This window comes from Meriones unguiculatus, chromosome 11, assembly GCF_030254825.1.
Source record: "Meriones unguiculatus strain TT.TT164.6M chromosome 11, Bangor_MerUng_6.1, whole genome shotgun sequence".
Classification (NCBI taxonomy): Eukaryota; Metazoa; Chordata; class Mammalia; order Rodentia; family Muridae; genus Meriones; species Meriones unguiculatus.
Genome location: NC_083359.1, coordinates 101,900,855 through 101,923,831, shown reverse-complemented (window position 1 = coordinate 101,923,831; position 22,977 = coordinate 101,900,855). Strand labels below are relative to the sequence as shown.

Genomic DNA, 22,977 nt, shown 5'->3' with positions numbered 1-22,977 from the left:
AAAGTGGCTCCCACCTCATACCTTGACAGATGGGCAGGTTATCCCACGTCCCATCATCGCGACACAGCGAGACCATGTTGTACAGGTCAGGGTACCGGATCTTGAACCCCTCATGACAGGTGATGATTAACTTATCTCCGTGTCTGTATGTCTTGTTATGAATCTCAGCATCTTCAATTTGGGGGATGCGGCAGTCTGCAATAAAAGATGAGCATTGCTTTTGCAATTTAAAACGGTTAACAGCTTTACAAGGAAGCCCCGATTTTCAGCCCTAGTCTCAACCTACACGTAACAAACAGACTCATGGTACCTCACCAGTCACCAGACTCAGGTGACAATGACAAGTTCACAGCTTGCATCGCCAAACTAACAGGAAGAGGGACCCAGCATGCAAAGACCATATCACAAAAAAGAGCTTTATTTTCTGCCTATGACACTCTCTACCAGACAATTGATCTTCTAAATAATTGTGGAAATAAATGAAGAGTTGGCTATATTTTAGACAGGATTTAACATTGTTTGGCCTGTCAGGCTGGTGAAGGTAGCCCCCGGGCATGGACAGGGCCTGGCCTCAGCCTGATGATCAAACAGGGTGTACAGAATCGCATGGAGGCTGAACTGCCTCTGTGTGCTTTTCAAAGGGTGCTAGGCCAGCACACACACTCTTGCCAACCTCCTAGGGTTCAGGACAGCTGGGCATGCTGTGTTCTCACACAGAGTGCCTGAGAGTGAAAAGGACTGTGAGGAGGAGAAACAGAAGGTTAAAGGGGCAGGGAGGACTCACGGTGAAATGACAAAAACACACCAAAGGATGCAAGATGAGTGTCTGCTTCTGACTCTATCTACTCACAATTTACTGTAGGAGCCACTGTGCTCCTCAGTGCCAAATTGGGACTCTGCTCCTCCTACCCCCAAACACTGTACAACGTGTCCCCTCTGGTTTAAGTCACATAGGCCACTGTGTGTGTGTGTGTGTGTGTGTGTGTGTGTGTGTGTGTGTGTGCGCGCGCGCGCAGGGATAGAAACCAGGACACTGAGCCTGCAGGGTAAATGTTCTACCTCTGGGCTTTATCACCAGCCTGGCTCAATGCTCCTGATTTCAGATGCATATAGGTTTGTAAGTCTGACCTGGAGCTAGGCTATGCTCCAGATTTGTGATTTCTTCGTTTTTTTTTTTTTTGTTTTTTTTTTTTTGAAACAAGGCAAAAATCTAAGGTTTGTATTTTTCCAATCAGAACCTTTCTCCAGAAAGTCTTCAATGCGCTAACGGATCTTTGGCTTCTTAGCTACTCCCCAGAGGCCAATGAATCCACAATGTGGCTGGAACAGCATTAACAAGGGCCCTGTTCATCAAGATGCTTAAGCTGGGAACTGCCAGCTCTGAGGCCCCGAGCCCTGGGAGCCCTATACGAGTGGAAGGAAAGGACTTCACAGTGGCTGCTGGCTGGTGGCTTTGTCGCTCTACAAAGGGCCCATCCGAGGGCACAACAGGGTTGGGGCCATGTTCTCTAGTAGAAGCATGGGATGGGACACAGAGACTCCATAAGTCAGGGCATCATGAGCAATGAGGAAGACTTGGCAAGAGGCCTCAGTGAGAGAAGAGGGAGTGGAAGGTAGGGGGTGAGGAGGGAATGTTCACCGTAGCTCACTTGCCAGGCCAGGCATATTTTTATCGCTGCCACTACTAGCTTAGGAGCAAGACCTGTGCTACGTACTTTGACACTTTGGCACAGATCTTTCCAATCGTTTCCCCATTTCCAGCCCCATTTCAGGCTCCTGGCAAAGAAGAATTGTGGGAAGGGGGCCGTGTTTGACTGTCCACCACTAGGAACCCTGGAAGTGCAAAGCCCTCCGAGCTGGCTAGCTGGCTTTGAGCACAACCCAGGGGTCCCTCTGGAAGTCTCCTTACAGTCTCAGCTGGACAGCTGTCTACTGGTTTCCATTTCCCCTTCATTCTGTATCAGGCAGCAGAAAGGAGGGCTCTAGCTAGTCAAGGTTAACTGAACCAATCATTTCCAAGTCAAAAACAGCTGAATTTCTTCCAGCTCCACCTCAGGATAGTCCTGAATGGAGTAACAAGGTAACCAACAACCCATTGCACACCAGAGCTGCCTTCTTCTGAATGGAAATGTGAATTATGTTTTTTTTTCAGTGGCACTCAGCAGAAATTATTCACAGCAAGTAAAAACACATTTATCAGGGCGTGTGTCTGTAAAATCTTGGCATAAACAGTTCTGGAAGGGGTAATGTATAGATCCAAGCAACCATTCCATGACTGACTCCAACTGCCTTCAGAGTGAACTAGCACAATCAGGAGGTGGCCAGTTTGAGGAGTAGGGTTGATGGACATCACCGACGGGTTAACACTGGCTAGTCAGAGGAAGAAGCAGCCAGGCCTTGCTCTCAAGATTGTTTTCCCAGACCATGGTAAAATTAACGTGTGATGCTTCACACAGGCTAGGGCTGCTGCAGTGTGTGTGTGTGTGTGTGTGTGTGTGTGTGTGTGTGTGTGTGTGTGTTTACATACACACTATGGCCAAAAAGGAGGCTAACAGGGCTGGCACAGCGCCAGGTCACTACCTGGGTGAGACACACATCCAATGGGCAGTCAGGCTTTGTACTTCAAGTTCCTACAAAGTGGAGAAAACAGAAAAATGTGCTCCAGGACCAAGGGGAAAGCTAGCCGAGCCCAGCTCTAATAAACCTTGAGCTTCAACAGAAGAAAAGGTCACCACATCCTCTCCCGCATACTATGTGGCATCCACTTCTCCTGGCAGGAAGTGTGAGGTCAGAACAAGATGGTGCCTAGAATAGAATAAATATCTGCCCCAATGACCTCTGGTGACTGGAAATAACAATCGGGGGAAAGAATCAGGGTCCTTAGCATCTGAAAATGTATGCGTGCTGAAGTTAATTTCACATAGGAATATGGATGCTCCTTGGCTTACAAAAGGAGCCATACCCAGAAAAGCTCACTGTAAATTGAAAGGATGAAAACGAGGGTGGGTGGGGGGTGCTTGCAAACCTAAGAACCTGAGTTCAATTCCTACAACCCAGAATAAGAATAATAAAAAGCTAGGCACGGTGATATACACTTGTAATTGTGGAGAGGCAGAGACAAGTGGATGCCTAGGGCTTGATGGCCAGGCAGCGCAGCCTAATGGGCCAGCTCTAGACCAAGGAGAAACAAGGTGGATGGCATTACTGAAATGACACCCACGGTTGTCCTCTAGACTCCACATGCCTGTGCACACACATGTGTGTGAACCCCTCCTCTGACCACAAACTCACACATACACAAAGTTGAAAAAGTGTGAAATATACAACCTCCCAGCACACCTACCCAGCATAGTGCAGAGCGTGGGTCGTCTGCCCTCAGTATTCTGCAGCTGACAAGAAGCTGCAGTTTGCTGCCATTGGCTAGTATTGAAATGGAATTCCACGCCACATATCGCTAACCCAGAAAAATGCAAAATTCAAAATGTGAAGTGAGGTTTCTTGCTTTCACATCACGGTAAAGTAGTAAGTTGAACCACTGTTAAGTCAGAGACTGTTTATAACATAGTTTCCTACATCATAGGTTCATCCCTTCAGAAAAAAATTATAAAGCCACTTCAAACATACCATTAGCAAAGACTAAAGCACCTGCAAAAATATCTGATTCTGTCACATAGAATCTGGCCAATAGGTAGAACTTAGGGCTGGTGAGGCATAAATAAATGGCCACTTCCAGGGTGTAGCCTGAGGGGTATCAAAGGCTTCCATTCTGAAGATTTGCCCACCACAGCCATTGTTGTACACCGAATCTATTAAAGATGGCGATTCGGTGCAAGGAGCATGTAAAAGAAGGAGAAGAAGATCCTAAGGCAGAAAACTGAACAGTTAACCTGGGTACAGATTAGCTTATGAGACCAGTCAGCACAGAGTACAGTCTCCAGGGATGCAGCAGGAACAGGAAAAGTAAGAAAAATTTCAAGGTGGTGGTTACATGTAAAAACGCAAGACCATTCCCAGGAACATGTATATATGATGTATAGATACGCATGAGCTTCGCAATCCACATTATTATGTTAGAGGCTCTACAGGCCTTGCTGTAAAGAATTTGACTTAAATTTTGATGAAGCTGGCATTTGTAAGTCTTACTTATCCATCTTGCTGTTCATTCATCCATTCAGTGACTACTGAGCCCGCCCACTAGGTCCAGGGTACCCGAAGTGGGGGTGGGCCCAAGAAGACATCACCGTTTCCACTCTTACAGCGCTTGCATAGAGCAGGCTTCTAAGAGCAAAATTAAGAGACAAATGAGCTAGAAAATAACAGGCAAATCTCACTGCTGCGATGAGCTCATGTGGTGATAAGACAGGGAGTGACTTGGGGACTCATTTAATTCGAGCAGACAGGCAAGGGGCCTCTGAGGAAATGACATTTATTAAGCTGAGACCTGAATGACAGCACAGATCCAATTACATGTGGATCTGGGAGATTTCAGGCAGAATCGCTGGGCCAGCACAAAGGCCGGGAAGAAGCTTTGGGTTCTAAAACAACCAGGGAAGACCTGTGTATTTGCCACACGGTGGCCAACAGGGGGAAGAACTGGTGACCACACCAGGCCTGGAACGTTAGAGGAAGGAGTGGGGTTCTATTTGAGGGGATGGGAAGCTATTAGAGCCAAAGCATGCAGAAAGGTCTAGATTATATTCTCAAACCTTGGAGGTAACCGCTAAGCTCTTGGAGTGTCCCGCCTGAGGTAAGTACCCTTGTACACTTGGCAGCTTTAGGCTACATAGTCTGTGGGATTCAGGACACCAAATATCAGTTTAGCTTCGGGGAGGGGGGGCTGGAGACCAATATCAGCCCACAATAACCAACTCTTTCTGTATGAAAGAACCCTGATAAAACTCTGGACACTACATGGGTAGTCTCCCTGGTTGCTGATACACTGTTACACAGCGCTGTTTGAGGGACAGGTACTGTCTATCCAGCTGGGTGCTTGTGGCTGTGACTCCTGCATCCTGTCCTACATACCTCTTCAAGGGTTCAAGGTCAGCTATGCCTACACAGTAAGATCCTGTCTCATGAAACAAATAAGCAACCAAGCAAACAAACAAATCTAAGTGCATTCAGAAAAAAATTACTTGAAAAAGCAAGAACACACATCTCAGAGTTGATGAGGTCAATTCTGTGGATTGGTTGTCCAAGCTTTCCACGTCAGTTGTGTTCTTACTGTGATGGTGGGTTTGTGCTTCAAGTTCTATTGAATTTTGCTTTGTAAATATTGTAGGATGTTACTAGGTATATACAAATTCAGGATTATCGTTTATAACTAAAATGAATTCTTTATTGGTCAAAAAATGGATATGTGATTAAACCTAAAGAAACTACAGGGAAATGAATAATAAAGAGTAAATGAAGAGACAATTTTAATGAAAAAAGAAAGAACCAAGCTAAGAAGGACCAACAAGACCAAACATTGGTTCTTTGAAGTCAAAATCAACAATGAATGATGGGATTCATCAAGCCCTAAGCATGCAAGGATAAAAAGGATATAGCATGGCACAGCTTACATTAAAAACTTTAAACAGACAGAAAAAAGCTTGAAATCAAAAAACTGGAGAATTTAGATAAAGTCAAATTATTCAAACACGGTAAGAAATATCATTTAGCCAAATTGACAGCTTACACTTATACAAAACATATAAGTAGATTCATTTAAATCATAAAGGCTTTCCACAAAGCATACTCCAGACCCAGGATACTTCTCCGTGAATTCTGCTGAATACTTGTGGGTGAGATAGCAGCAGTCCCACACACCCTGTCTGAGACATTCGCTTCTGAAGCACACTATCATGTTTATGGGGCAGCCTCCCTCGATTATGTTAGACAATGTGGAAAGAATCCCACAGAAGGGAAAACCAGTCAGGCCAATCCATCTCAGCATTACAGATGCAAAACTTAAAATTAACACAGTAGTATCATTCAAATACATCACAAGTAAGCTGGTTTAACATTTAATGATCAACCAATATGACTTGAACATTTATAGAATAAAGGAGAGAATTACCATCTTATTAGATGTGAAAAGGCATTTGATAAGATTCCACATCCATTCATATTAAAAACAAAAAACTCTGTTGTTCTCCTTGTGGAGTTCCTGTCCCCTCCAGGTCTTTCTATCTCCCTTTTCTTTCATAAGGTTTCAGGCACTCTGCCCAGAGTTTGGCTGTGAGTCTCGTATCTCCTTCCATACCCTGGTGGGTAGTCTTTCGAGGTCCTCTGCAGAAGGCTCCTCTCCTGTTATTTGTCTTCTCCTACTTCCGATGTCTATCCTGTTTGTCCTTCTGAATGAGGATTAAGCATCTTCCCTAGGGTCCTTCTTGTTGTTTAGCTTCTTTAGGACAATAGATTTTAGTATGTTTATCCTATATGTCTAATATCCACTTATAAGTGAGTATATACCATGTGTGTCTTTCTGCTTCTGGGATACCTTACTCAGGATGATCTTTTCTAGCTCCCACCATTTGCCTGCAAATGTCATGATTTCCTTGTTTTTAACTGCTGTGTAGTATTCCATTGTGTAAATGTAGCACACTTTCTGCATCCATTCCTCCAATGAGGGACATCTAGGTTGTTTCCAGACCTGAGCCCAGGGGGTCCTGCAGAGACCAATACTCCAACCAAGGACCTTGCAAGGAGAGAACCTACACCCCCTCCTCAGAGGAAGCCTATACACTACTCAGTTCCCAAGTGGGTTCCCTAGTAATGGGAACAGGGGCTGTCTCTGACATGAACCGATTGGCCTGCTCTTTGATCACCTCCCCCAAGAGGGGTGCAGCCTTGCCAGTCCACAGAAGAAGATGATGCAGCCAGCCTTGATGAGACCTGATAGGCTAGGGACAGATAGAAAGGAGGAGGTCCTTATCAGGGGACTAGGGAAAGGGCATAGGGGGAGAAGAAGGAGGGAGGGTGGGACTAGGAGGAGATGAGGGAGGGGGCTACAGCAGGTATACAAAGTGAATAAATTGTAATAAACACAAATAAATTTTTAAAAAAGGTTTATCACCACTAATAAATAGAATGACATATTTTTAAAAAATGAAAAAAAACTCTTAATAAGCTAGAAATTAAAATACTGCAATTTAATAAGGGATATTATTAGAAAACTATGCCACTGCAAAAATGCAGAGGGCACTGATTTGAGACTGGGCCCCTGACTACAGTGTGCACTCCTCACACTTTTGTCCAACACTGCACTGGTTTTCCTGACTGAAGCAAGAGCCAAGTGAGAGGAAAGTGGAAGCAATCAGATAGACAGAAAGAAACGTTTTACTATCCAAACGTGACATGATGCTGCTTACGGCAAGCCCCAGAAGAATTTACAAAGGTGGACCCACAGAGCTGGCTCGGCAGTTGAGAGCACTTGTTGCTCTTGCAGAGGACCCAGGTTCGGTTCCCAGGACCCACACGGTGACTCACAACCATCGAAAACTCTCATACACAGAAAATAAAAGGAATGAGGAAAAAAAAAACAAAACTGTTTCTAGGATTCACAAATATAAATAGTAAAATAACAATAAGTTGAATATGTACAAATTCCTAACAGCTCGATTTAAACAAACTCAAAACTTTCTTCAACACACAAACATTTGAATTGCTAACTTCAAATAAATAAACAAAAGACAAGACCTCCATACAGAAAACATAATGGAGAAGAACTGTTAAATAAATATGGAAAACTAATACTGCCTAGGTCTTATTTTCCTTAGAATTTTAACTAGAAATCCATCCCACTTTCCCTTTCTAGTTGCTGTGACCAAATGTCCTGACAAAAACTTCGGGAGAAAAGCTTTATTTTCATTCACAAAAATGAATACTCGGTTTATAGTCCTACCAGGGAATCACAGAGATCGCAAACCTGAAGCAGCTAGTCATATCCATAGTCGAGAGTAGACAAAGAATGGACGCATACACGCTTATGGCTCAGTTCCCTCGTCCACTCTTCACACAGTTCAGGACTCAAGCCTAGGGGTTTCTGCCACCCAAGGTGCACTGGGTCTTCCGACACCAATTAACACGATCAAGACAATCATCCATAGACACATCTCCAGGTCAACCTAATCTAGAGAGCTCTTCATCGAGACTCTCTTCCTGGGTGATTCTAGACTGTGTCAAGGTGACACAACCAAACATCACAAAACCCAACATAATAATGTTCAGAATTTAGACTCGTTTTGACAGTTGCTATGCTTTTTCTGAAATTTATATGGAAACATGGCAGACTAAGAAGAGCCAAGACAGTCTTGAAGGAATAGAGAATGCGTGTAGTACAAGCATTTATGAACGACAGAGCTGCAGTAGCAAAAACAGAATTACACCTAGCACACGACAGTCAGACCAACAGATCAGAGGACTGAGCCAAGACTTCCGTCTCCTGACAAAGGTGGCCATAGGAAGCAGAGGGAATGTTCATTCCAATAAACAGTGCTACGTGTATTATACATAAACCCCGGCCAAGAGGAATGGCTAGAGGGATAAATAAATATGACGGTAAGACAGTAAGGTTCTGAGATTACACAAGAAAATGCCTTTGCCCTATCATCATACAAAAACACTTTTGAAAGATTTATTTCATTTTTAAATTGTGTGTGTGTGTGTGTGTGTGTGTATGTATGTGTGTGTGTGTCCACATGAGTGCACGTGCCAGTGGAGGCCACAGGAGGATATCAGATTCCCCCAGAGCTAGAGTTACAGGCAGTTGTGAGCTACCCAACAAGGATGGTGAGAATCAAACTCAAGTCTTCTGAAAAAGCCATCTCTCCAGCCCTGTGAAAACATTTTTAACACAACAGTAAAGACACCGCACAACTTGCGCATAAAGAAGATTGATGAATTTGACTGCATTCAAGTTAAAATACTCTGGGCATCACACCGATAACAAGAGAGTAAAACCTTAAGCCACAGGACAGCTTTGCAGCACCTGTAACCAACAAAGGACTCGTATGTAGTGTATATAAAATCTCCTAAAAATCAATACGGAAAAGACAACTAATCGATATCTGGTTAAGCAAATTAAGCAGGCACTTCACAGGAGAGAATCACAAACTGGCCAATAAACACAGAAAGGTTCTCAACTTCATTATTCACCAGGGAGATGAGCATTAAAGGTGGAGATTCAGGGAGTGGTGGCGCATGCCTGTAAAAGCAGGACTCAGGAGGCTGAGGCAGGTGTATGCACTGTATGACATACAGCGTCTCAGAACAAATCCAATCAGCCAACCAAGCTCAGAGAGACAAACTCCCAAACAGCCAGAACACTACAGAATTAGGGAGGGCACCAAAATCCTGCCTGACGGTTAGGGAGGGCACCACAATCCTGCCTGACAGTTAAAATACAGCAAACGCTGAAGAGCATCTACTGTTTGTGGGAGTATAAACTAGCACAGCCGCTTGAGAAAACGAGCAGGTATACGCACACTACACACCTTGGTAGCTCTGTCATCTGGTACAGAGGCAACAGAAACAGGAGATTATCAATCATCAATAGGCGTGTTCAGACATGCTTACCGCAGCACTGCTTGTGACGGAAGTCAACTGGGAAAGCCTAAAAGGGCCACAAAAATGAATACTCAAATGATGGAGCATCCATACATTAGAACACCATGAAACAACGAGAATGATCAAACTGCAGCTGCGAGCAATATTATGCTTAGATTCCACAAACATAAAGTAACGTTTACTCTGTAAGTCCATGTACATAAGCTCCAAAACCAGGCAAAAGCAAATTAAACTTGAAATTACATCATGCTTATTTTAGGATGCCCATGCTTTGGCACCATGAGATGTGATTGCTACCTCTCAGAGGCTTCTGGGACAGCAGCAGTGTTCTGTTTCTTCCCTGGATGGTGGTGATGTTGTGAGTGTTCCCTGGGCTGTTCCGGTTCCTGAACTTTCCTATATGCATTACAGTTCACAGGTTTAAACAAAGTCGTGATAAGGAGGGCAAAACGAGCCCAGCATGGAGAAAAGCGGACTCACTGAAGATGCTGACCTCTTACCCCCCCTCACCCAGAGCCACCGGGGCTGGAGGTGGAGCCACCCGGCAGGATGTTTAGGGGTGACTGACTGTGCATGGACACAAAGCACTGAACACCCCCCGTCCCCCAAGCACAAGGACTTAATGATTTGGCAGAAACTTTTCAAGAAGGCAAGCTGACCTCTTGATGTAACTTACAGAAGTTAGTGCAGCTTCATCATACAGATAAACTGTGGCTTTTTCTTTGTGTGTGTAGGTGTGTGTGTATGTGTATACACGTGTTTGTGTGTGTGTGTACACATGTATACGTGAGCATGCACACACACACATGCATATGCACTGAAGACAGATGTTAACTTCAAGTATTTCCTTCCATTGCTGTACACATTATTATTATTATTATTATTATTAATTATTTTGAGACATGGAGCTTATCACAGAACCTGGAGTTTATCAATTCAGTGAGATGGCTGAGCAGCAGGCCCTGGGATCCTTTTGGCTCTGCCTCCCCAGTGCTGGGATTACAAGCACAAGCCACTAAGCCTGGCCCTTCGCATGGGTTCTGGGGACCCCAACTCGGGTCCCCATGCTTGTGCAGCAAGCATTCTGTCAGCAGAGCCATCTCCCCAGCCTTTTCTGCTTCTCTCAATGAAGAGACGGGAAGCCTTGTGTGTCCCAAAGCGGGCCCAGAAGAAGCATTAAAAAACAGTTTCATGCCAGGCAGCTGCTCTGTTTTGCTGGTCCAGGGTACCAAGCTCATGGCCATGCATGTGCTAGGTAGGCAACTGGCCTCCTGAGTTGTATCTCCCAGCCAAGAATGGGTTTCAAAGGCAGTTCTCACAAACCGATGGCTGACAGAGCATCTGCCCTGCTTCCTATGCTTTATTTATAGACAGAAGACCTAAGGCAAGGAATACCTGAGGCCCCACAGGAGAATCATCTATGTGTTTGATAAATTTAGATTCCAGCCTGAAAAATGCTTGGGGTGTGATGCCTGGAAATATGCATTTATCATGCCTCTGGGGCAATCAAAGACTAAATGAACTCTCTGAGAAAGCCAAGGCCAGTGCAGGTGACCAGGAAGACAGAAGACATCAGTCAAAACAAAAAATGGTGGCCGGGAATTTAATGATCCCAGCAGCTGTGTTAGCCAAGAGAAACTGGACTCTAAAAAGAGCAGGTCTGCACTGTGAGGCCTTTGCTTTGAGAACCCAGTATGGGATCTGAGGAGGTCTCTATTGCTGCTAATGAGACTCAGAAGATGGGGCCTGAAGGGGCGGGGGTCCCAAGTCAGCTTTAAACCACTCCATACTAGAGTGAGAGAACTGGGAACACAGGGATGAGTTTGCTGGGAATGAGCCCTACAATTTCCTACATAAACAACTGAATTTGGGGATTGTTTAAGCCGTAAGCTTACTAAAAACTGCTTTCTGGAGAGCCACAGACAACTAGGTGTTCAAGGTCAATACCTGTCATCATGTGACCCTTCCAGTGACCTGGCAGGGATCTGAACACTGCTGATGTCTAGACTCTCCATTTACCTGATAGCTCTGTGATTTAAGACCACCTGCCGAAACACCCTGCCCCCACCCCCGCACACTTGCAGGGTCCTCGTTCAGACAGGTGGGAACGCAATGCTCACGGATGAAAGAATATGAGACTATGGAGAATATGGGTGCAGCTGGTCAAGGAGCGATGCTGCCCTGATGGAGGCATCCCTCCCCTCCCCTGGCACTTGTGGGGCCTGATAGTGAGGCTAGTGAACCTTCTCCTGTGGCTACCTGGCTGTCATCTCACCACGGGGATAAGTGATCATTTCTGCCACTCATCTTTACTGGATTGGCCTCAGTCTGACCTGACCTTATTTCTCTGGGTTCTTTTTCCCCTTTCAAGTCATGTTCACATTTAAGTTAAGAAATCCTTCAAGAACAAAAGCTAAACTCACATGGAAGCAACAAGGGAGAGCACACAGGCAGACTGTAACTCTGTCAACATCAGGGAAAGTGAGACTTGACCGTGGCCCTGGAGACAGGCAGGGGTGTCCTTCCGCACTCCCCTACCTTAGAAGATGAAAACATGAGCACATCTTGGGGGGGGGGGAGGATGCGGAAAGACTGGCCCACGTGGGCAGAGGCTGTCGCTTTTGATAACTCGTGTCTAAGGCAACAAGGAAGAAATTTTAGGTGATAGAAAATGCACCTGAGAAGAAAAGAATGCTAAATAAAACATTTTTAGGGCTTCCGTCTGTTTCGGTGAGGCTCCCGGAGGTGGAAGACAGCTCAGCTTAATCTATGAGTAGCCATAAAAGGGAATAAGACTCCCCCTGCTTTTGAAAAATGCCTGCACCCCACACTTTCGATGAATAAAGGGGCTGGCTGCCAACTCTACTGCCAGCTTTAGCTTGTGAGTCAAGTTGGATCTTTTAATTAAAAATTTATAATGTAATAATAATACTTAAACTCACATCGCGCCCTTCCCCCAGGAAGCTCAAAGAATCTTCTTAATGTCATATTATTCATCTTTTATAGCAATCCTGGTCAGGCCTCCGGGAGCCAAAATGTTTTAGGAAGTACTTAAAAAGTGTGCTTCATGAATGGGTTGTTATTGTTCTTTTCTTTTGACATGCTGCAAGGAACCGGGACAAAGGAGGGTCACACATGCAGGCAAAGGAAGCTGGGGTCAGGCCATCCTGGCAAGAGCAATCCTGCGTTCTAATCAACCTTGGGGCTATGACCAGGCCAACGGGTAACAGGGATAGGAAGCAGATAGGAAGCAGGGATGGAAGGAGGCCTTGGGGGCATCTGGGACCAGCCTGGGGAGCTTTTAGAGGTACCCTGTGCTGAGTATCTCCTACAAATGGACACGCTCAAGTGAATGAAGCTTGAAGGGTACAGTCTTATGCTTTTTAAAAAGTTCCCAAGGCAATCTGACAGGCATTCTGGGCTACACACCTCCAAGAGAGGGCACAGGACTGGAAGTCAGTGGGATGCTGGCCGCTCCCCACCCCCACACTCCCAGTTTGCTTGTTGGGCACAGTGTATAACTCACTTACGCTCACACAGGCCTCTGTCTGACAAACTGATGCTCTGACTGCATGAACGGTCTCCACACTACAGAAAATAAGTTCTCTTCCTTCTCACAAAGCTGAAGGACAATACATCCTTGGGTAAGGGGTTCTCAGGGCTTCTAAAAGTGTAAATTACCTGGGAGGTTTCCTGTTTTGTTTTTAAACAGTGCAGATTCCTTAGTCCTGTCCCTAAGAGCCTTAGTGAGAGAGGTCTGAATAGGTATTCACACCAGATTCTGAGGCAGCGGCCACTTGATGACACTTTAAAAGCCAGTGTCCTGCAGGAACTGGCCCCTACCTTAAGGATGCTGACAGGATGAGGCCTCCCTAAGGAGAAATGGGCCTGGGGCCATTAACATGTATGTCATCCCCTTACCCCCAGTGGGAGGAAATGAGCTCTGGCCAGGTGAGCTGAGCGAGCTGCGTGTCCTGGAAAGCTCAGAGCTGATTCCATTCCCGCTGCTGCCCAGGTTTTTGCTGTTCCATCAAGAACTCCGTTCTTCTAAGCCTCTGTCTTTTCACCAAGAAAACAAATGCCAGAGCCACCATGCTGGGGTCTCACTGAAGAACACAGATTAGCACCCAGCTACTGAGGAACACACTGTGCCCCCAGCACCCACTGAGGAACACTGTGTATTCAGCACCCACTGCAGGAGACACCGCGAATCAAGGACGGCGCCTAGCCATTGGAGAACACACTGGGCAGGCATCTATTACATCACCCAGCCCACACAGCACGCACCTCCTCAGAGCAGTACAGTCTGCTCGGGGGAAAGAAGAGCAAGGGCATTGCAGAGCTGGCCTGTGAGCCAGAGGCGGGCAGAGTGCAGGAGTACATGGGGGACCTGCTCTGTGTCTCGTGATTGGGGTGCAGGTAGATTCTGAGCTGATGTCTGGCTGTCATTGTTCCTCTTTGTCAACGGTCCCAAAGTGCGTGATCCGGAACTGGCAACTCCTTTCACGGCCCTACAGATAACTCAGACTCAACTGCACTCGCACTGCTCATTGTGTCAAAGCAGTGATGAGGTGAGCACCGGAAGTCCAGAGGGAAGGAAGGATGCTCTGTGTGACAGAGGGCAAACAGCTGGAGCCGCCTTGCACGTGAAACCCAAACATTAGTCAGAGAGGTCAAGGCAAAGCCAGCAAAGACCACTGCCAGAGTGTCGAAGGAGAGCAGGGAGGAAGCGGGAGCTGCAGAACATGGGGTCCTCCTTTCACACCTCACGAGTGAGAGTTACACACGTGATGAATGTGCACGTGTGTGGCAGCTTCTCAACCCACCTTCCCAGGTGCGGCAGCATGCCGCCTGCAGCGGCATCCTAGACTGAGGGGTTCCCTTCATCTGCAGGCACTGAAGCTGGAACGAGGTTGGTATTTGGGGGACAAAAATCTGGAGGCACTGGAGGAATAGCTCGGCGGTGACGAGCACTGGCCGCTCTTGCAAAGGACCCACGTTGGATTCCCAGCACCCACATAGCGACTCACCACCTTCTGTAACTCAAGTTCCAGGATGTCTGGCACTTTCTCCCTCCCTGCGAGGGCATTGCACACACGTGATGCACAGACATACACGCAGCCCAAACACCTATACACATCCAGTAATTTTTACAAGTTTCCCGGAGCCACACACCTCTCTCCATTACTGTGGCAAATGCCACCTTTAATTAAGCCTTGCTCCTGAAACAGCACTGAAGGTTGTTCCTGGGGTCTGCGGCAGGAGGTTGTGGTGATACTACATGTAGTAGGGGATTCTGGGTAGGCAGTGCTTTGGGGTTGCATTTCCTGTGCGGCTTAAACAATGTTTTTCTACTCCTCTTCGGCTGAGAGGAACAGGCTGGCCAACTGGAGAGCAATCACTGCCTGAAAAAGCTTTCCCCTCAGATGGTTTGTCTGAAACAATGGGTGCTCTGAGAGGTATGGTCCCCCCCATCAGTGGACTTGGAAAGGGGCAAGGTGGAGATGAGGGAGGGAGGGAGGTAGGGACTGGGAGGGAATGAGGGATCGGGACACGGCTGGGATACAGAGTTAATAAAATGTAACTGATAAAAAAAATAAAATAAAAAATAAAAAAAAAAGAAAATGTAAAAAAAAAAAAAAAAAGATCTCTTTAGAGCATTGTGCTGGGATTAGTATGTCACTGTCCTCATAGGCCACCTGGGCACTTGCTGGGAAGACACGCTGGAGCAAGCTGTCTGCTCGAGCTAGGGGACTCCAGCGTCATGGGCATACTCCCCCCCGCCTTTAATATGTATTTATCGGAAGCTGATATGAAATGGGATGACCAAGGAGGCCAGCAGCTCTTCTCCAAGCTCCTCAAGGAAGCTGGCTGGGGGGGAAATCGAAAGTTCCCCTCGCCTCACCTCAGAGGACTTGCTGAGGAAGCAGTCTAATACTAATTTCATACAGACTTAAGTTTTCAGTGCTCAGGTGTCTACTTCTCAAAGCAGCCCATTCCAGATGCGGACACTTAAAGGAGAAAAGACAGCTACGTGGCCCCCTCACCTATGCTCTGGGGGCCACTGTGAGCCCACCCAGACGACGACATTCCTGCTACATAGATCTGACTTTAGAAGCTCCGTAAACACCCTCCTACCGCGGAGACTCCTAAGGGACCTCAGTGCCGTGCAGTGCTGGCTCACAGCGTAGAGACTGTTGCCACAGCAGAAACTGGCACTCTGCTTACAAATCAAAAGAAGAAAGTTCTGTCTAGCTGGTATAACCAATGCGTAAGGGCAAAGTGCATTCTGTAGCCCAGCAGCAAAAGATGCTTGATCAAGGCAACGTTTCCAATAATACTGCCAAGCCACAGGCTGCCGAGGAGCTTCCTCCCATGCCTTGTCCATTTGTTCCTAACAGGTAGGAACTGAAGTGAGTTTATTTTAGTTTCTGGGACAGTTTAATATATATATATATTATGCCTCTCTTTTTCCTTTCTTTCTTTTTTGAATGGATCTTACCACACAGCTCAGGCTAGATGGAAACTTTCAATCCTCCTGCCTCAGCCTAAGGCATTCACACCAAGGTGAGAGTTGGACCAGTGCTGACTCCAGCTGTCTCGTCTGTCTGTCTGTCTGTGCCTTGACATTTGTGTTTAGCTGTGTCTATAAATCTAACTCATGTGAGGGCAATCTTATTTCACCTCTTCTTCACAGGAAAGGGTGTTTTCTCTGGGAAGGTGTCCCCGGTTAGACCTAGCTGAGTGGTTTTGCCAAAGCAGAGACCCAGCTGGCGGCTGGCACCCTGACCTCATAGGTCTGTAGTCCTGTGCCAACATACTCTGCGTCTTTGGCCAGTTTCAGAATTCCCAGTCCACTGGGTGCTTTCACCCAGGTCCTGAAGGCTAGATTGGCTCCTGGATGAGAGCTCAGGGAAAGCATCCACATATCAAGTAGGAGATCCAGGTAGCAAGAGGAATCTACTTCCTGTAATGTCAGACCCTGGCTCACACCGAGCTTCCCTGAGACAAGCAATTCAGACTGGAGTATGTGCATGTGTGTGTGCGTGTCAGGGGGGATGATGAAAATCTGGCACATGTTAGGATGGAGAGTTAGGGGTGGGGGTGGAATCCATGGACTTGCCAAGAAGACTTTTTGCCTAATTTGTTGTACAGCACATCACATGGACACTTCTGCAAAGCCCTGCACAGATAGTGTGCACCAGGAGTCCAGGGGACCGGCTGGTTTTAAAAAATGTGCTTCCCAGCGGACACACGGTCGTACACGTTTCTCCTCCTTGCACTTCACAGAGAGCTTCGTGAGGATCAGCAGTTCAAGGCTATCCTTGGCTACATAGCAAATTCCAGGCCAACCTGGGATATAGGAGACCCTGTTTCAAAACAAACAGGTTTACTTCTCAGACAGAGCTGGCAGGCAGGGTAAGGGCCTCTGAAAGCAGTGGAGGTCACAGTAATGAGGCTTGACGCTGGACCTGGTCCATCTGTTACTAAGCCCTGAGAGAACTTCTTTCAGACTCAGTTTTTCTGCCTGGCAAGCGCTGCTTCAACTATGAGACTCCTATGAATCTCTCCAACTCCAACTCTGATCAAGTTACTTTCTGTAACAACGTGCTCCCGTGCCTGATAAGAATGGGGTCTTTGTGACACAATAAAGATCAGTCACAACCACATCTAGGACAAGCACCCCAGCTTAGTGTGACAGAACAGGTGGAAGCCATGTTTACACTGTAAATGTGAAAATATAGATAAATATCCAGAACAGCAAACTTAAAAAGTCAGTCGCTTGGGAGAACAAGGCAATAAGCTGGGACTTTAGTTTTTGTGTCTCTACCCAGTGTTTTTGTCTTTTTTTTTTTTTTTTTTTTAAGACGGGGTCTTACGTCAGCCTAGGCTAACCTCAGACCTTGAATTTTTACCTTCCTGCTATGACCTCCTAAGTGCTGGGAGGATTGCACGTAAGTGCCAGTACCCCTCATTGATGTAGCACTAAGATCAAACCCTGGGCTTTGTGTAAGCAAGCACTCTGCCCAGCAGTCCCTCTTTCCTTAGTCTTTTAATACCCACTCTTTCCCTGTGATGCTCTCTCAGGCCTTCTCCTCTCTGCATGGCCATACAGACTGGCTGACCTAAAAGAAAATACAGATGCTGTCCCAGAAGTCACATCTAGATGGAGTTTCAGGAAGAGAACCTCCACAGAGCTAAGGGACTCTCACTTCTGTCTCACTGTACCCTCCTGTGCCCCAGAATAGCCTTCTGCACCCCTGAGCCCTGAACGATGGAGAGGTTGCCTTCGCTGCCCCAGTAAGCCTGTTTCTCCATCACTTCTGTCTCGTTGGTTTTCAGTAGAGCTAAAACAGTCCCTGATGATTCCCGTAATGTAAGAGTTACCTTCAGTTCTGTCACTTCATCATAAGTTGTGTGACCTTGAGGAAGTGACCGAGCCTCTCTGAGTCTCAGACTCCAAAACTGAAAATGAGAGCATAAATCTCATCTCATAGGGTAGTTGTAGTGAGTCTGAAATAAATCGTCATCATCTCCATTACAAAACCTTCTCAGGCAACTGGCAAGGGCAGAAAATTAATTCAGCAGCTCTTACAATACAGCCAGCAGAAATCTGAAGCACTCAAGTCAGGGTGAGGGGGGTTGCATGGTGTAGCCCCCAACCACCACCTTCTCTATGAGCTGTACAAAATAAAGGACCAGGAAGATAACTCAGCAGTGGAGAGCTTACCTAGCATGCCTGAGGCCCTGGGTTCAATCCCCAGGACCAACACTATAAATAAGGAAAGAACACTAAAGACATAACAGTGATGTTTTCCAACATGGAGGCACAACAACTATCTCTGCACACAAACTTCCCGAAGGCCAGTGGTGCCACCACTAAGTTCAAATAAGCATACCTCTGTGCCTAAGCTGTCTGTCCATCCAAGCTTTCCCAAAAGCTGCTTACCACTCAACATCGTGGCCAGGATGCACATCTGGACCCTCGTTTGGAGAGTCAGGGTCTGGTTTCAAGTGGCAGGATGGAAGTTCTGGGACCTGACGCTGTGCCTTCTCCATGGGTCTTGGTACAGATCCTGTGAGGTTCTCAAGAAGCCCCCAAGCAAGAAGATTGGTCCACACCTTGAATTACCCCATAGAGTTAGAGAGGAGCTCCTTTTAGAGACACAAAACTGCTTTTGTTTTGCCCCCAAGAAGATGCACTAAGAGAAGGCCTTCATTTCTGGGCAACATCTGGGGTCGTTGCTCTCCTTTTCTTTGTCCTCTCATGCTCCTGAGTATGGGGCATCTCAGGCCACAGGCTTTGACAGCGTATGCAGACGTGAGCCAAATAAACTTCTAGTTTAGCATTTTATAGGGAGCACAGCTCACATGGGATCCATGCAAGAGGGAACACTGAATTTATTAGTGAGTACTTTCAGGGCAAGACATCATTCTTGCTCATCCTTCGCAATTTCCATATGAGAAAGCATAATAAAAGTGCTTGTCAGATTAAATCAGTTTGAAAGTGTCATAAAGCGGGGCTGGAGGGATGGTTCAGTGGATAAGAACACAGACTGCTCTTGCAGAGGACCTAAGTCCAGTTCCCAGGCATGTAACTCCAGCTCCAGGATTTCTGGCACCTCTGGCCTCTATAGGCGCCTTCACTCACATGCATATACTCGCCCATGGACACACACGCACACGTAATTATTTTTTAAAGTTTCACCAAGGAAGTGCACATGATAAGTCACAATGATCCTTTACATCTTATCATAAAAACTTCCTTCCAAAATAATCTTGCTAATGAAGAGAAATGGAAGCAGACTCTCAATGAGCTCAGTGAAACACAGCAGGCCTGCATGTGCTAGCCTCCTGCAGGCTAGAATTTCTGATCCGTGCCTGCTCCAACTTGAGCCTCGCTGATCCTGAGGGAATCATAATCAATCTCTTAGCGTTCCAATTAATTAAACAATGCATTTTCCTAACTCTAAATATTGTTGGCAGAGAAAAAATAAAACAAAGTAAAACAGAGCCAAAAGGCAGGTGAGGTTGTTTCAGCCTAGCTGCCTGGAGTCGGTGAGCATTCCACCATCACCAGAAGACTCGGGGTCACCGCTAGAAAGGACTATCTGCCTCGTCAGTCAATGCGCTCTCCCTGTCACAGTGTTTTCTCAAACAGGCTACACCAAACGCCTGAAGAGTACCAGTTGGTTTGACTCTGAGTAGCATCTGCCTGCTGCACAAAAAAATATTTCTTACACTCTTGCTGAGTGACACGGGAGTGAGCCCTGACCCGGCCTAAGAACAAGCCGCCCGGTATAACCTGGGGACTCTCTTGAACCGGCCCAAATGGTGATAGACTGGATGGTAACTGACAGAGAAAGGACCATTCAGACTCCTTGTGTAGACCAGCCCAGCCCTGGGACTGACTCCTCCAGAGTGTCCACAGGCCTCATTCCTGAGAGACACGTGGCTGGCTTCCACAGAGGGGCGGACCATTTACCTTCTTGAACGCAGACGGGCCTGTCACTCGGGACCCAGCCTAGGGTCCCGTTCAGGTGCTTCATGCACAGTCTCTTTGTGGAGCCCTTCAGCTTGAATCCGTCCTGGCAGTGAAATCGGGTCACAGAGCTTTCAAAAAACACTCCTCCGCTGGGGGTCCTGAAGCCGTTCTCTGGGGCGCCTGGGTCAGCACACACGTTAAGGCCATCGAACCCTACATTGACAGAGAAAGAGAGAGAAGGTACCTTGAATACTTCTCCAGGGATTTTATTTCTGTGTCTTGGGCCTCTCCAGCTTATGGACAAAACTAAGAGCCTTAGCTTGCATTCTAGTGGCTAGGAGGGGCCAAGGATGAGGAAGGTGCAGCTTCTGTCTGCATAAGGTTCCAAAAGTGCCCTCAAAGGGAAGGCATGGAAATGGTCAGGCCCTGCACAGACGTCTACTGTCTTTCCTATAAAGTTAAGAAAAGCCCATGCACAAATCCTCCCTGAACAGATATCAGGAACCAGGAGTATCTGCGTAACTCCATGCAGATGAGGTTGGTGTGCCATCTTCTATTCCCGCCACAACCTGCTGGCACCGGCACTGATCCAGGTCCCGGCACTGGCACTGCTCTTAGATCCAGAAGGGCAGTGCCCAGGACTGGTGCTTCTTAAGATTCACCAGCTTCTACCTGCTGCCTGGACGCTGGCCTCATAAGGTACCTGCTCTTCTTTAACACCCTGGGTTGCTAAAGGTCCTCAGCTGTCGGTGACAGCCCTCACCCCATGTTCCTATCTGAGGCTCTCCCTCCCTCCCGCTGGCCTTCAGGGTCACTGCGCTGAAAGCCTCTCAGCACGGGAGGCACAGCGATGGCAGCATGTCTGAAACGCACTGTCAGAGCTCCCTCTGTGCAGAGACGATGAGGGATGGTGGAGGGAGGGAAGAGCTAAGAAGGGAAACCGTGAAGGGGGACAGCACCCGCACTCCTACCCCCTAACTAGGAGCAAGTCTGATACTGCTTCAAAGCAACAAGACACCATCTAAGGAAGTTGTACATGATAGCTTCAGGTCGGCACGTTTAGGAAAAGTAGCTTAGACCCTCCGGTGCTTCCCAGGTAAAGGACGTCACTTCAGTCTGGAAGAACGCACATTCTCATGGCGCGCCCTTTGAAAAGGTCATTCTCTCTCTGTAAGTCAGATGGAGCCAGTCTCTCTCTAATTTTATCAGGACGTGTACAAGTGTGTCAGGGGGTGGCCACAGAAGGACAGGAGGAGTATCCTATCCCAGAGGGCAGGGAAGCTTCTGCAAGGCCTGCAGTTGAGTCCTGAGGAGGGTGGACGCACCAGCCAGAAAAGAAGATGAACATCACGGCTACTGGTCAAGAGAGCACCCATGGCTGAAGACACAAGACACTGCGACCACTACCTGGACATCCTAAGGGACACAATAAAAAGCCTGCTGATGTTTAAAGAGGGAAGACTGGCAGAACCACGGAATTCTCTCTCTCTCTGGAGGTCCAGTATGAACAGAACACAAGAGGCAGCTGCCCTTGAAAGAGTTTTTACTATCATTGTATTAAAATACTAAAAGAAAGCCAGTTTCAGTGGCTCATGCCTGAGATCCCAGCACTCTAGAGGCTAAGAAAGGGGATCACTGCAAGACTGAGGCCAGCTTGAGTTATGTGGGGGTTCCAGGTCAGCCTGGGATGCACAGTTAAGAGGCAGCCCTTAATAAAAAAAAAAAAATTAATGACAAAGATCTAAGAATCTCACACAACAAGGGAAACACGGTGGAGAATAGAAGGCTGCAGCTGAGGATGACAGAGGGGGACACTTCAGTAAGTTGCTGCTACCTGGATACTTGCAGGGAGGAGACCTAAACCCAGGAGTGCAGGGAATATTTATCTTCCACTGAAACAAAAGGGAGGTCTTGCTATACCCTCGGATGAGGGAAGGATGTTTCCCACAATGCAGGCCTCTTTATAATATACACAGAAGGCGTTTCTTCCCATCAGGATAGCCTGGATTCACCCTCAGTTTTCCTCACTGTGAGCAGGAATGCTGGTCTACTTATCTGTATCCTTGTCTGATCTGTTCAAAGCCTAAGCAGAAGACTCAACCCTCCTCATCTCCTCAACACCCAGCATTTGTGTGCTGTATGTGGTGGCCACTTCCACAGGCACCATTAGTGAAAGATGATTGGCCGTGTGGACGTAGAGATGGATGGCTAGATGTGCGTAGGCAAATGGATACACAAATAAGTAGGTGGATGGATAGGTCAATAGACAGGTAGGTAGCTAAGTGCGTGAATGGATGGACAGATGAATAAATGGACGGCTGGATAAGTGGATGATGGATGGGAGGATAGATGGATGGATACATGGATAAATGGATGAACAGAGGAGTAGGTAGGGAGACAAGGAGATTTGTGAATGGATGGGTGGATAGACAGGTGTGTGGATGGATAAATGGCTAGATGCATGAATGGACAGATGGGTAAAGGGTGGTGTGTGGTTACATGGATGAGTGGATGGAACTGCATGCCAACTATTCTGCTAGACCCGTTAGACAACCACCCCTCCTCACCACCAGGCAGTGCTAGCAGTGGCCGGAAGCCCTCACACTTCTCAGACAAGGAGATGTAAAACACTTTCTGCAGCACTCTCACCTCTCTCTCACTTTCTTGTGGAATATGAGCCTTAATCTTCTTTCTTTCATTTCTTCCTTTTTTTTTTTTTTTCCTTTCTTGGAAACAGGATCACATTATGTGGCCCTGGTTGGCCTTGAACTTGCTATGTAGACCAGGATGACTTCAAACCCTCAAAGATTTGCCTGATTCTGCCTTCCGAGTTCTAGAGTTAAAGGTGTGCACCACCACACCCAACTCCTTAAGTTTCTCCAACCCCAAATGTCCTAGCCTGTCAATACAGGGACAGGACAGGTCTTTGTATGCCTTGC

The 22,977-nt window shown here is 46.9% G+C and overlaps 1 protein-coding gene across 2 annotated transcripts in view; it reads right to left on the bottom strand.

The window, feature by feature from the left end:
- Positions 1 to 22,977, bottom strand: part of Susd4 (sushi domain containing 4) — a 119,933-nt gene that overhangs the window by 38,032 nt on the left and 58,924 nt on the right. For both annotated transcript variants that reach the window (XM_060364851.1, XM_021633632.2), the window contains exons 3-4: positions 20,039 to 20,251; positions 22 to 195 (exon numbers count right to left, since the gene is read on the bottom strand). In XM_060364851.1, coding sequence (XP_060220834.1) covers positions 22 to 195; positions 20,039 to 20,251 — 387 coding nt within the window. The remainder of the gene's footprint in view (positions 1 to 21; positions 196 to 20,038; positions 20,252 to 22,977) is intronic.